General features: G+C 46.9%; 2 protein-coding genes across 4 annotated transcripts in view; both read left to right on the top strand.

Moving 5' to 3' along the window:
* The window catches only part of LOC124008048 (serine/threonine-protein kinase PAK 2-like), a 14,738-nt gene extending 12,488 nt beyond the window's left edge, over nucleotides 1-2,250 (top strand). The window contains exon 5 of the mRNA XM_046318954.1: nucleotides 2,231-2,250. Within this exon, the coding sequence (XP_046174910.1) occupies nucleotides 2,231-2,250 (20 nt within the window). The remainder of the gene's footprint in view (nucleotides 1-2,230) is intronic.
* A 1,127-nt stretch (nucleotides 2,251-3,377) lies between these two features.
* The window catches only part of LOC124008447 (serine/threonine-protein kinase PAK 2-like), a 32,277-nt gene continuing 23,512 nt past the window's right edge, over nucleotides 3,378-12,142 (top strand). The window contains exons 1-3 of one of the 3 annotated variants that reach the window (XM_046319729.1): nucleotides 3,378-3,422; nucleotides 7,831-8,028; nucleotides 8,324-8,433. In XM_046319729.1, the coding sequence (XP_046175685.1) occupies nucleotides 7,851-8,028; nucleotides 8,324-8,433 (288 nt within the window). In that variant the 5' untranslated portion in view covers nucleotides 3,378-3,422; nucleotides 7,831-7,850. Of the gene's footprint in view, nucleotides 3,423-7,016; nucleotides 7,201-7,828; nucleotides 8,029-8,323; nucleotides 8,434-12,142 lie in introns of those variants that run through there. The other 2 variants (XM_046319728.1, XM_046319730.1) reach the window with 2 other exon arrangements.

Raw genomic sequence — 12,142 nt, 5'->3', positions numbered from 1 at the left:
TATATCTGGTGGTCTGTCTCCTCATGGCTCAGCCACATAATGCCAGGGTATATCTGGTGGTCTGTCTCCTCATGGCTCAGCCACATAATGCCAGGGTATATCTGGTGGTCTGTCTCCTCATGGCTAGGCCACATAATGCCAGGGTATATCTGGTGGTCTGTCTCCTCATAGCTCAGCCACATAATGCCAGGGTATATCTGGTGGTCTGTCTCCTCATGGCTCAGCCACATAATGCCAGAGTATATCTGGTGGTCTGTCTCCTCATGGCTCAGCCACATAATGCCAGAGTATATCTGGTGGTCTGTCTCCTCATGGCTCAGCCACATAATGCCAGAGTATATCTAGTGTTCTGTCTCCTCATGGCTCAGCCACATAATGCCAGGGTATAACTGGTGTGCTTTCTGTAATAAGAGAAAGCATATATCGTGGTAGAAAGAGCAATAGAGGATAAAATTAGTTTCATTCTCTATTTCTTCAAGATCACAGTAGTTACATAGTCTTTCCTCTTCCATTTCACCACAATACCGACCTGTTTCAATTTGCAGAGGCAATATCCCTGATCTTAGCTATATTTCTTATTTCCATTCTTTTACTTTTAGATTTGTGTGTTGTTGGTCAAATTATGATTAAATGACTGAACAAGTCATTTTAAATGGAACTGTAACTAAGTAAAACTTATACTCTGTTTTATTATATCTGATTAACAATATGAGTTCATAAGAAGGGATTGTGAGACACGGACAAGGAGTAATTCAAGTTAATTAACACCATTCCAACTAGGAAGAAACAAATGGGTTGGGGACTGTGAAAACAGATAAGGTCGTTAGCCTATGGTTGACCCTACAGAAACTTAGCTCTGGGGTTTTTAGATAAGACAGTGAGTGCATTCAGTGGTGATTGATAATGTTGAGGGGTCAAAAGTTACCTGGGAGTGTTAGTAAGTTAGAATGAACTTTTCACCTCACTTTGTCCCGGTCGAGTGGAGGGGATTCTGTTAAAGCAATGAAATGACGTCATGATCTGTATATAAACTGTTGTTCGTGGTTAAGTGGCAGCGCGCTCCGAGAATACATTCTGTTACCTATTATTGAAAGACTGGTCTGCATCTATTTTATGCAAACAAGAATCTTACAAATTCTCATAAAATAGATTAAGGGTTTTCAATTCATGAAAGCAAATTGGCATAATTAAATTACATTAACAGTGTTTAGTTGTTTATTGTTAGATATTACTGCACTGTTGGAGATAGGAAAACAAGAATTTAGCTTCATATGCAATAACATCTGCTAAATACTGTATGTGCATGCAACCAATAACATTTTATTTGATTTATGATCATATACTTAGACTAATTCAAACTGTTGTAGTTTTGGCCTCTTCATCAAATATTTGGCAGCCGTCAATAAAACATGTTTTCGCTTGCATATATTCAAATAGGCTACATTCAAATATTACTTGGTTTTCTGAGAGGTAGGCCTAGTCAAAATACTTTCAAATATTATTTGGTTTTCTGAGACCTGTATTTGAATATCATAGAAAATATACTGAACAAAAATCTAAACTCATCAGTTTCAGAAATTTGACTGAGTTACAGTTCATATAAGGAAATAGATCGATAGAAATAAGTAAACGAGGCCCCAATCTATGGATTTCACATGACTTGGCAAGGTGCAGCCATGGGTCGGCCTGCGAGGGCATAGACTTTCTCACTTGGGAGCCAGGCCCACCCATTGGGGAGCCAGGCCCAGCCGATCAGAATGAGTTTTTCCACACAAAAGGGCTCTATTACTGTAACGGTTATCTTCCATTGAAGGAGAGGAGGACCAAAATGCCGCGTGGTTAGTGTTCAACATCTTTAATATAGACGATAAACGAGAACACTTACAAAACAACAAATGTGAAAACCGAAAACAGTCCTATCTGGTGCATAGACACAAAGACAGAAGACATTTTGGCAGCCATATTCTGTGGGTACTTTGTGGGTGGTTGTCTTCTGTCTTTGCGTGTTTACATGTGGTCTGCGGTTTTGAGGCCGGTTGGACATACTGCCAAATTCTGTAAAATGAAGATGGCTTATGGTAGAGAAATTAACATTCAATTCCCTGGTAACAGCTCTGGTGGACATTCCTGCAGTCAGCATTCCAATTGCAAGTTCCCTCAAAACTTGATACATCTGTGGTGTTGTGTGACAAAATTGCACATTTAAAGCGACCTTTTTTCTTGTGCCCAGCACAAGGTGCACCTGTGTAATGTGCATATGCCACACCTACCAGGTGGATGGATTATATTGGCAAAGAAGAAATGCTCACTAACAGGGATTTTAACAAATTTGTGCAAAAAAAATGAGCGAAATAAGCTTTTTGTGCATATGGAACATTTCTAGGATCTTTAATTTCAGCTCATGAAACATGGGACCAACACTTTTTACATGTTACATTTTACATTTATATTAGACTACCTAGAGTATCTTAAACGTTTTTATTTTCTACTGAACTACAAAATACAACTATTTTCGACCCTACTCTGTTTAGCTTTATGAATGTTGGTGGCACTTTGGATATAAAGAAATGGTAGCAACAAACTTGAGTTTAACTCAAATGTTGTCTTTAGATTGGATATTTATTTTTACCTTTATTTTACTAGGCAATTCAGTTAAGAACAAATTCTTATTTTCAATGACAGCCTAGGAATAGTGGGTTAACTGCCAGATTTGTACCTTGTCAGCTTGGGTATTCGAACTTGCAACCTTTCGGTTACTAGTCCAACGCTGTAACCACTAGGCTACCCTGCCGCCCCAATATGTGTATTTCGATGCTCTAAAGGTCTTATAGGAAATTGCCAGAAAAATGCAAAGAACATTTTCTAAATCAATGTACAGACAGAGAAAGGCCACCACCACACTGTTTTAAAAACCCGCCCACCCGGCTCGCCGGCGTGGAAACTAAATCGAGTGTACCGTTCTGTCTGGGCTTGGTCTGTGGTTCGTTCCGTTTCCGCCCTGTCATCCTGGCTTTTCTCCGGTCCTCGGGCCCAATTTAAGAAGACAGCTAAACAAGTGAAAACAGAACATCTAAATCAATGTACAGACAGAGAAAAGCCACCAAACACACGGTTTAAAACCCCGCTCACCCGGCGCGGAAACTAAATCGAGCGTACCGTTCTGTCTGGGCTTGGTCTGTGGTTCGTTCCGTTTCCGCCCTGTCATCCTGGCTTTTCTCCGGTCCTCGGGGCCCAATTCCAGAAGAGGACAGCTACACAAGTGAAAACTGTTTATTAGCTAAACTGACTACAGTCTATTAGCTCAAATCTTATGTAAATCACAGCGCCAGATCGGTGTACCGCGGAGACAAAAGAGAGGAGGAGGGGCGGGGTTTCAGGAGTTTTACATGAGACGAGATATTGCTTCCTAGTTAAGCTTACTGGTGAGTAAAAGGCGCACATTACAACATGGCTAGGCTATCCAGCTATCTGCTTAAACTAGCCGTACTACTGGACTTCTGTTAGATAGTTACTGATAATCACTAGTGAACGTAACATAATATTGCATTTCACATGGTTATAAACCTTTTATTACAGTGGATATAGTGCACCCATTCTCATAGGCCTAGCTGTGAAACGTATTTTTTATAGTGGACATACACCCACCTATCATACCCTGTCTGTAACCCTATCATTAAGGCCTAGTGGACATATTACACCCAGCCTCCCATCCATATAGCTACTTTTAAGTGGAGATATCACACCCACCTATTATATAGCCTGGCTATAAACCTATTATTAGATTATTATAGTGGAGATATCACATCCACCTATTATATAGCCTGGCTATAAACATATTATTATTATAGTGGAGATATCACACCCACCTATTATATAGCCTGGCTATAAACATATTATTATTATAGTGGAGATATCACACCCACCTATTATATAGCCTGGCTATAAACATATTATTATTATAGTGGAGATATCACACCCACCTATTATATAGCCTGGCTATAAACATAGTATTATTATAGTGGAGATATCACATCCACCTATTATATAGCCTGGCTATAATCATATTATTAAAAACCTAGTAGAATATTGCAACCATTCACATACATCTGTTATTACAGTTGAAATACTGTACAAAGCCCAAGGCAACTGATTACCAGTCAGTAGATGGATGCATGGGGTTTTGGCAGCTACTAACTCAACTAACATTGTTATCCAACTGTAGTTCTTCTTATTTGTATTATTTCAGTAAGCCTACAGTACCACTGTCTGTGTGCATCACATGTAGCCTGCCACTGTCTGTGTGCATCACATGTAGCCTGCACTGTCTGTGTGCATCACATGTAGCCTGCCACTGTCTGTGTGCATCGCATGTAGCCTGCCACTGTCTGTGTGCATCGCATGTAGCCTGCCACTGTCTGTGTGCATCGCATGTAGCCTGCCACTGTCTGTGTGCATCACATGTAGCCTGCCACTGTCTGTGTGCATCACATGTAGCCTGCCACTGTCTGTGTGCATCGCATGTAGCCTGCCACTGTCTGTGTGCATCACATGTAGCCTGCACTGTCTGTGTGCATCACATGTAGCCTGCCACTGTCTGTGTGCATCGCATGTAGCCTGCCACTGTCTGTGTGCATCACATGTAGCCTGCCACTGTCTGTGTGCATCGCATGTAGCCTGCCACTGTCTGTGTGCATCACATGTAGCCTGCACTGTCTGTGTGCATCACATGTAGCCTGCCACTGTCTGTGTGCATCACATGTAGCCTGCACTGTCTGTGTGCATCAGATGTAGCCTGCACTGTCTGTGTGCATCACATGTAGCCTGCCACTGTCTGTGTGCATCACATGTAGCCTGCACTGTCTGTGTGCATCACATGTAGCCTGCCACTGTCTGTGTGCATCACATGTAGCCTGCCACTGTCTGTGTGCATCACATGTAGCCTGCCACTGTCTGTGTGCATCACATGTAGCCTGCACTGTCTGTGTGCATCACATGTAGCCTGCCACTGTCTGTGTGCATCACATGTAGCCTGCCACTCTCTGTGTGCATCACATGTAGCCTGCACTGTCTGTGTGCATCACATGTAGCCTGCACTGTCTGTGTGCATCACATGTAGCCTGCACTGTCTGTGTGCATCACATGTAGCCTGCACTGTCTGTGTGCATCACATGTAGCCTGCACTGTCTGTGTGCATCACATGTAGCCTGCACTGTCTGTGTGCATCACATGTAGCCTGCACTGTCTGTGTGCATCACATGTAGCCTGCACTGTCTGTGTGCATCACATGTAGCCTGCACTGTCTGTGTGCATCACATGTAGCCTGCACTGTCTGTGTGCATCACATGTAGCCTGCACTGTCTGTGTGCATCAGATGTAGCCTGCACTGTCTGTGTGCATCACATGTAGCCTGCACTGTCTGTGTGCATCACATGTAGCCTGCACTGTCTGTGTGCATCACATGTAGCCTGCACTGTCTGTGTGCATCACATGTAGCCTGCCACTGTCTGTGCATCATATGTAGCCTGCCACTCTCTGTGTGCATCACATGTAGCCTGCCACTCTCTGTGTGCATCACATGTAGCCTGCCACTCTCTGTGTGCATCACAAGTAGCCTGCCACTCTCTGTGTGCATCACATGTAGCCGACCACTGTCTGTGTGCATCGCATGTAGCCTACCACTCTCTGTGTGCATCACATGTAGCCTGCCACTCTGTGTGCATCACATGTAGCCTGCCACTCTCTGTGTGCATCACATGTAGCCTGCCACTCTCTGTGTGCATCACATGTAGCCTACCACTCTCTGTGTGCATCACATGTAGCCTACCACTCTCTGTGTGCATCACATGTAGCCTACCACTCTCTGTGTGCATCACATGTAGCCTACCATTGTAAGTGGAATTCTGACATGTGTTCTGAGGTGTGATGTGTGCTGGAATGAATGAATACAGGATGAATGGATTGTCTACTCTGTGTAGCATGGCATGGAGGTGTCTGTGTGTGTGTCCTGTGCAGTCAGCTATTTCCTTTTATAGATGTTGAACACTAAAGGCTGTTTCACTCTACTTCCTGTAAACAACGTTGACTATGTTTGCTTCCTGCTTCTGTCTGATTAGTCAGTTTGGCCCTTGTGACCCTCAGGGCCTCTAGGAGTTCCAGGATGAGGAAGTGGGTTTCCCCTAGAAACAAAGAGGAGAGAGCAGAATGTAACGGAGAGAGCAGAATGTAACGGAGAGAGCAGAATGTAACGGAAAGAGCAGAATGTAACGGAGAGAGCAGAATGTAACGGAGAGAGCAGGATGTAACGGAGAGAGCAGAATGTAACGGAGAGAGCAGAATGTAACGGAGAGAGCAGAATGTAACGGAGAGAGCAGAATGTAACGGAGAGAGCAGAATGTAACGGGGAGAGAGCAGAATGTAACGGGGAGAGAGCAGAATGTAACGGAGAGAGCAGAATGTAACGGAGAGAGCAGAATGTAACGGAGAGAGCAGAATGTAACGGAGAGAGCAGACCTACAATGTATAAACAGAGGGTGGGTTCAGATTCCCTCTCCTATCCTGGAAGTCTTGTTCAAAGTTGCTTTTGTTCACTCCCCCTTATGGATATAAAAACATTAGATTGGCTGGGACGAAGCAATATGGTGATAATTCCCTGCAGCCTATCAGAGGGCATGATGTTGATATTCATTTGTTTCTGTGGCCTAAGGGAAGTGCCTCTGCCTCTGATTTACCCAATCCCAGGCCTGGAGCTATGGAATTCCTAGGGAACGAGTCCCAGCCTGGATAGCACCCATTATTATCCTGACACACACACACACACACACAAACACACACTGCCGTACACGTTACTAGGCTAGGCTGGGCAGGGCTGGAGCAGGGCGTAACCATGGAGATGAGCAAGAACTGCTGGGCATGATAGAACTGGCTGTGTCTGAGACCGCTGTGGAATGAGACTGCCTGTTATAACATGTCCTGGAGAGAGAGGAATAGAGAGAGGGGGGAAAGAGAAAGAAAGAGACCAAGATAGACAGGGACAAGGACTGAGAGAGACAGGGACTGAGAGAGACAGGGACTGAGAGAGACAGGGACTGAGAGAAACAGGGACCGAGAAAGTAATAAGGTACACACACGGATATTACAAGCTAAAGTAAAGCTGTTGTTGACCTACTCTTCTGAAAAGCACAGAGGAGGAGGACAGAAAGGGTAAGTAGGAGGGAGAGGGGTGAGGAAACGGAGAGAGGCTGGAGACAGCTAATGTAGTAGTTGATGTCTGATCGGGGATACAAAGCTGTAGACAGAGAGACAGAGGGAGAAGGAGGCTAGCGTGTCTTTCCGACAGTGTGAAATGTTGACTGTGTCCTTTTAGTGGAGGAGAGAAAAACATTGGAAATCGGAAGGCAGTTGTCCTGGACGGACGGAAACACACACACAGCAGGGTCAAAGACAGGACGTGATGAAAGCTCTGTGAGCTAGATGTAGGCTATTTCCTGTTGATGGGGATGATGTCACTGTGCCTTATACCTTTTGAAGGGGAACTCTGTCGCGTTTTTCTCTGAGAGAGGAAGAGGTTGTGGTGTGCAGGTGAAAAGGTGTCAGACGGGAGCTTTTACCTTATTTGGAGCCGAAAACATCCTTCTGCTCTGCAATGCATTACACACACACACACAGCAGGAAACCACACATAACATGTACCTTCCTCATCCACTCTTTGTTCCCTCTTACACGCAGACACACACGGGGACACACACCTTCTCACTTTGTGTCGGTGTGTCAAGGCATGATAGAGGTCTCTTTTTCTCTGACAGCGGTGTGTGTCTCTCTCCCTCTCCAGGTGTGTGTGTGTGTGTGTGTAGATGTGTGACAGCGGTGTGTGTGAAGACAAGCCCCCCGCTCCCCCTGTCAGAATGAACAGCCAAGGAGGCGGAGCCAAGGACTCCGTGTCGGGCAACTACAACTCTCGGTCCCTCCCCTCTGTTCCTGAGGAGAAACAGAAACGAAATAAAATCATCTCCATGTTCGCCTCCGAGAAAGGTACACACACAAACACACACACACACTTGCTTATGGCTGTCGACCGATGCCGATGATGATGCCACACAGACACAAACACACACACACACACTCACATACACAGAACCACACAGACGTCTAAGCTGTGTTAAGGAGTGTGTATATTAATTATAGAGTGTGTGTGTGTGTGTGTGTGTGTGTGTGTGTGTGTGTGTGTGTGTGTGTGTGTGTGTGTGTGTGTGTGTGTGTGTGTGTGTGTGTGTGTGTGTGTGTGTGTGTGTGTGTGTGTGTGTGTGTGTGTGTGTGTGTGTGTCAGGAGGCAGGAAGAAGGATCGTGATAAGGACAACAGACCAGAGATCTCCTCTCCGTCAGACTTTGAACACACCATCCATGTGGGCTTCGACGCCGTCACAGGAGAGTTCACAGTGAGTCTGTCTTTGTTTCTCTAAGTGTGTGTGTTTAACTATTCATCTGTGCGCGTGTGTGTCTGTGGCGTATATGTGTGTGTGTTTGAGTAATAATCTGTGTGTGTGTGTAGGGTATGTGTGTTTGAGTAATAATTTGTGTGTGTGTGTAGGGTATGTGTGTTTGAGTAATAATCTGTGTGTGTGTGTATGTGTAGAGTATGTGTGTTTGAGTAATAATCTGTGTGTGTGTGTGTAGGGTATGTGTGTTTGAGTAATAATCTGTGTGTGTGTGTAGGGTATGTGTGTTTGAGTAATAATATGTGTGTTTGTGTAGGGTATATGTGTTTGAGTAATAATCTGTGTGTGTGTGTGTGTGTGTGTGTGTAGGGTATGTATGTTTGAGTAATAATCTGTGTGTGTGTGTAGGGTATGTGTGTTTGAGTAATACTCTGTGTGTGTGTGTGTGTGTGTGTGTGTAGGGTATGTGTGTTTGAGTAATAATCTGTGTGTGTGTAACGGCGTTCGTCTGTTGAAAGAAGAGAGTCGGACCGAAATGCAGCGTGTTGGTTACTCAAGACTTTAATGGAAAAACGCGCGGTACATGAAATAACTGATACTAAATACAAAAACAACAAACGGAACGTAAAACTAATTAGAGCCTATCTGGTGACTACAACACAGAGGCAGGAACAATCACCCACGAAATACAAAGCGAAACTCAGGCTGCCTAAATACGGTTCCCAATCAGAGACAACGAGAATCACCTGACTGATTGAGAATCGCCTCAGGCAGCCAAGCCTATACAACACCCCTAATCAGCCGCGATCCCAAATACTACAAACCCCAATACGAAAAACAACATATAAACCCATGTCACACCCTGGCCTACCCAAACATATAACAAAAACACAAAATACAATGACCAAGGCGTGACAGAACCCCCCCCTAAGGTGCGGACTCCCGGGCGCACCTCAAAAGCATAGGGAGGGTCCGGGTGGGCGTCTGTCCATGGTGGCGGTTCCGGCTCGGGACGTGGACCCCACTCCATAAATGTCCTTGTTCCTCCCCTTCGCGTCCTGGGATAATCCACCCTCTCCGCCGACCATGGCCTAATAGTCCTCACCCAGATCCCCACATAACTGAGGGGCATCTCGGGACAGAGGGGCATCTCAGGACAGAGGGGCATCTCGGGACCGAGGGGCATCTCGGGACCGAGGGGCATCTCGGGACCGAGGGGCATCTCGGGACCGAGGGGCATCTCGGGACCGAGGGGCATCTCGGGACCGAGGGGCATCTCGGGACCGAGGGGCATCTCGGGACCGAGGGGCATCTCGGGACCGAGGGGCATCTCGGGACAGAGGGGCATCTCGGGACAGAGGGGCAGCCTGGGACTGAGGGGCAGCCTGGGACTGAGGGGCAGCCCGGGACTGAGGGGAAGCCCAGTACTGAGATGAAGCCCAGTACTGAGAGGAAGCCCAGTACTGAGAGGAAGCCCAGTACTGAGATGAAGCTCAGGCAGGTAGTAGGCTCCGGTAAATCCTGGCTGGCTGGCGGAACTGGAAGATTCAGGTTGACAAGCAGATCTGGAAGATTCTGGTTGTCTGGCAGATCTGGAAGAGACTGGTTGTCTGGCAGATCTGGAAGAGACTGGTTGTCTGGCAGATCTGGAAGAGACTGGTTGTCTGGCAGATCTGGAAGAGACTGGTTGTCTGGCAGATCTGGAAGAGACTGGTTGTCTGGCGGCGCTGGGCTGACTGGCGGCACTGGCGGCGCTGGGCAGACTGGAAGCACTGGCGGCGCTGGGCAGACTGGCGGCGCTGGGCAGACTGGGAGCACTGGCGGCGCTGGGCAGACTGGGAGCACTGGCGGCGCTGGGCAGACGGGAGACTCCGGCAGCGCAGGAGAGGAGAAAGGCTCTGGCTGCGCTGAACAGGCGGGAGACTCCGACAGCGCAGGAGAGGAGAAAAGCGCTGGCTGCGCTGAACAGGCGAGGCGCACTGGAGGCCTTGTGCGTGGTGCTGGAACTGGTGGTACTGGATCGAGGACACGCACAGGAAGCCTGGTGCGGGGAGCTGCTACCGGAGGACTGGTGTGTGGAGGTGGCTCTGGTTCGACCGGACCGTGCAGGCGCACTGGAGCTCTTGAGCACCGAGCCTGCCCAAGCTTACCTGGCTCGATGCCCATTCTAGCCCGGCCAATAGGAAGGGCTGGTATGTGCCGCACCTGGCTCTGCACCCGCACTGGAAACACTGTGCGCTCCATAGCATAACACGGTGCCTGCCCGGTCTCTCTAACCCAACGGTGAGCACAGGGAGTTTGCGCAGGTCTCCTAACTGGCATAACCATACTCCCTTCTAGCCCCCCCCAATAATTTTTTTGGGCTGCTTTTCAGGCTTCCAACCGCGTCGCCGTGCTGCCTCCTCATACCAGCGCCTCTCCGCTTTAGCCGCTTCTATTTCTTCCTTGGGACGGAGATATTCTCCAGGCTGAGCCCAGGGTCCTTTACCGTCTAATTCCTCCTCCCATGTCCAATTCTCCAAGTGGTGCAGCCTCTCCCACTGCAACTGCTCTTCACGATTAACAGGGAGAGTTGGCTCAGGTCTGAACCCTGACTCAGCCACTCTCTCTCTTTGCGCCCTCCCCCAATAAATAATTGGGGGTTACTTTCGGTTTTCGCACTGCGTCGCCGTGTTTTCCTTTTTGACTCCATTCGCCTGTAGCCCTCTTCGCACTGCTGAAGCGAATCCCAGGCGGGCGCCTGCACTCTCTCTGGGTCGGCCGCCCACCTGTCGATTACTTCCCACGTCGTATACTCCATGCCTCTACCGTCCATAACGTCCTCCTTTCGCTGCTGAAGCTGTCGCTGCCAGTTTACACACTGCTCGGTCCGTGAGTGGTGGGTGATTCTGTAACGGCGTTCGTCTGTTGAAAGAAGAGAGTCGGACCGAAATGCAGCGTGTTGGTTACTCAAGACTTTAATGAAAAAAAACGCGGTACATTAAATAACTGATACTAAATACAAAAACAACAAACGGAACGTAAAACTAATTACAGCCTATCTGGTGACCACAACACAGAGACTGGAACAATCACCCACGAAATGCGTCTGCTAAATGGCATATAAAAAAAATACAAAGCGAAACTCAGGCTGCCTAAATACGGTTCCCAATCAGAGACAACGAGAATCACCTGACTGATTGAGAATCGCCTCAGGCAGCCAAGCCTATACAACACCTCTAATCAGCCGCGATCCCAAATACTACAAACCCCAATACGAAAAACAACATATAAACCCATGTCACACCCTGGCCTACCCAAACATATAACAAAAACACAAAATACAATGACCAAGGCGTGACAGTGTGTGTGTAGGGTATGTGTGTTTGGGTAATAATCTGTGTGTGTGTGTAGGGTATGTGTGTTTGAGTAATAATCTGTGTGTGTGTTTGTGTAGGGTATGTGTGTTTGAGTAATAATCTGTGTGTGTAGGGTATGTGTGTTTGAGTAATAATCTGTGTGTGTTTGTGTGTGTGTAGGGTATGTGTGTTTGAGTAATAATCTGTGTGTGTGTGTGTAGGGTATGTGTGTTTGAGTAATAATCTGTGTGTGTGTGTGTGTGTGTGTGTGTGTGTGTGTAGGGTATGTGTGTTTGAGTAATAATCTGTGTGTGTGTAGGGTATGTGTGTTTGAGTAATAATCTGTGTGTGTGTAGGGTATGTGTGTTTGA

Source organism: Oncorhynchus gorbuscha, linkage group LG21 (genome assembly GCF_021184085.1).
Source record: "Oncorhynchus gorbuscha isolate QuinsamMale2020 ecotype Even-year linkage group LG21, OgorEven_v1.0, whole genome shotgun sequence".
NCBI lineage: Eukaryota > Metazoa > Chordata > Actinopteri > Salmoniformes > Salmonidae > Oncorhynchus > Oncorhynchus gorbuscha.
The sequence above is the reverse complement of the archived record's forward strand: the minus strand, read 5'-3'. Positions and strand labels throughout refer to the sequence as shown.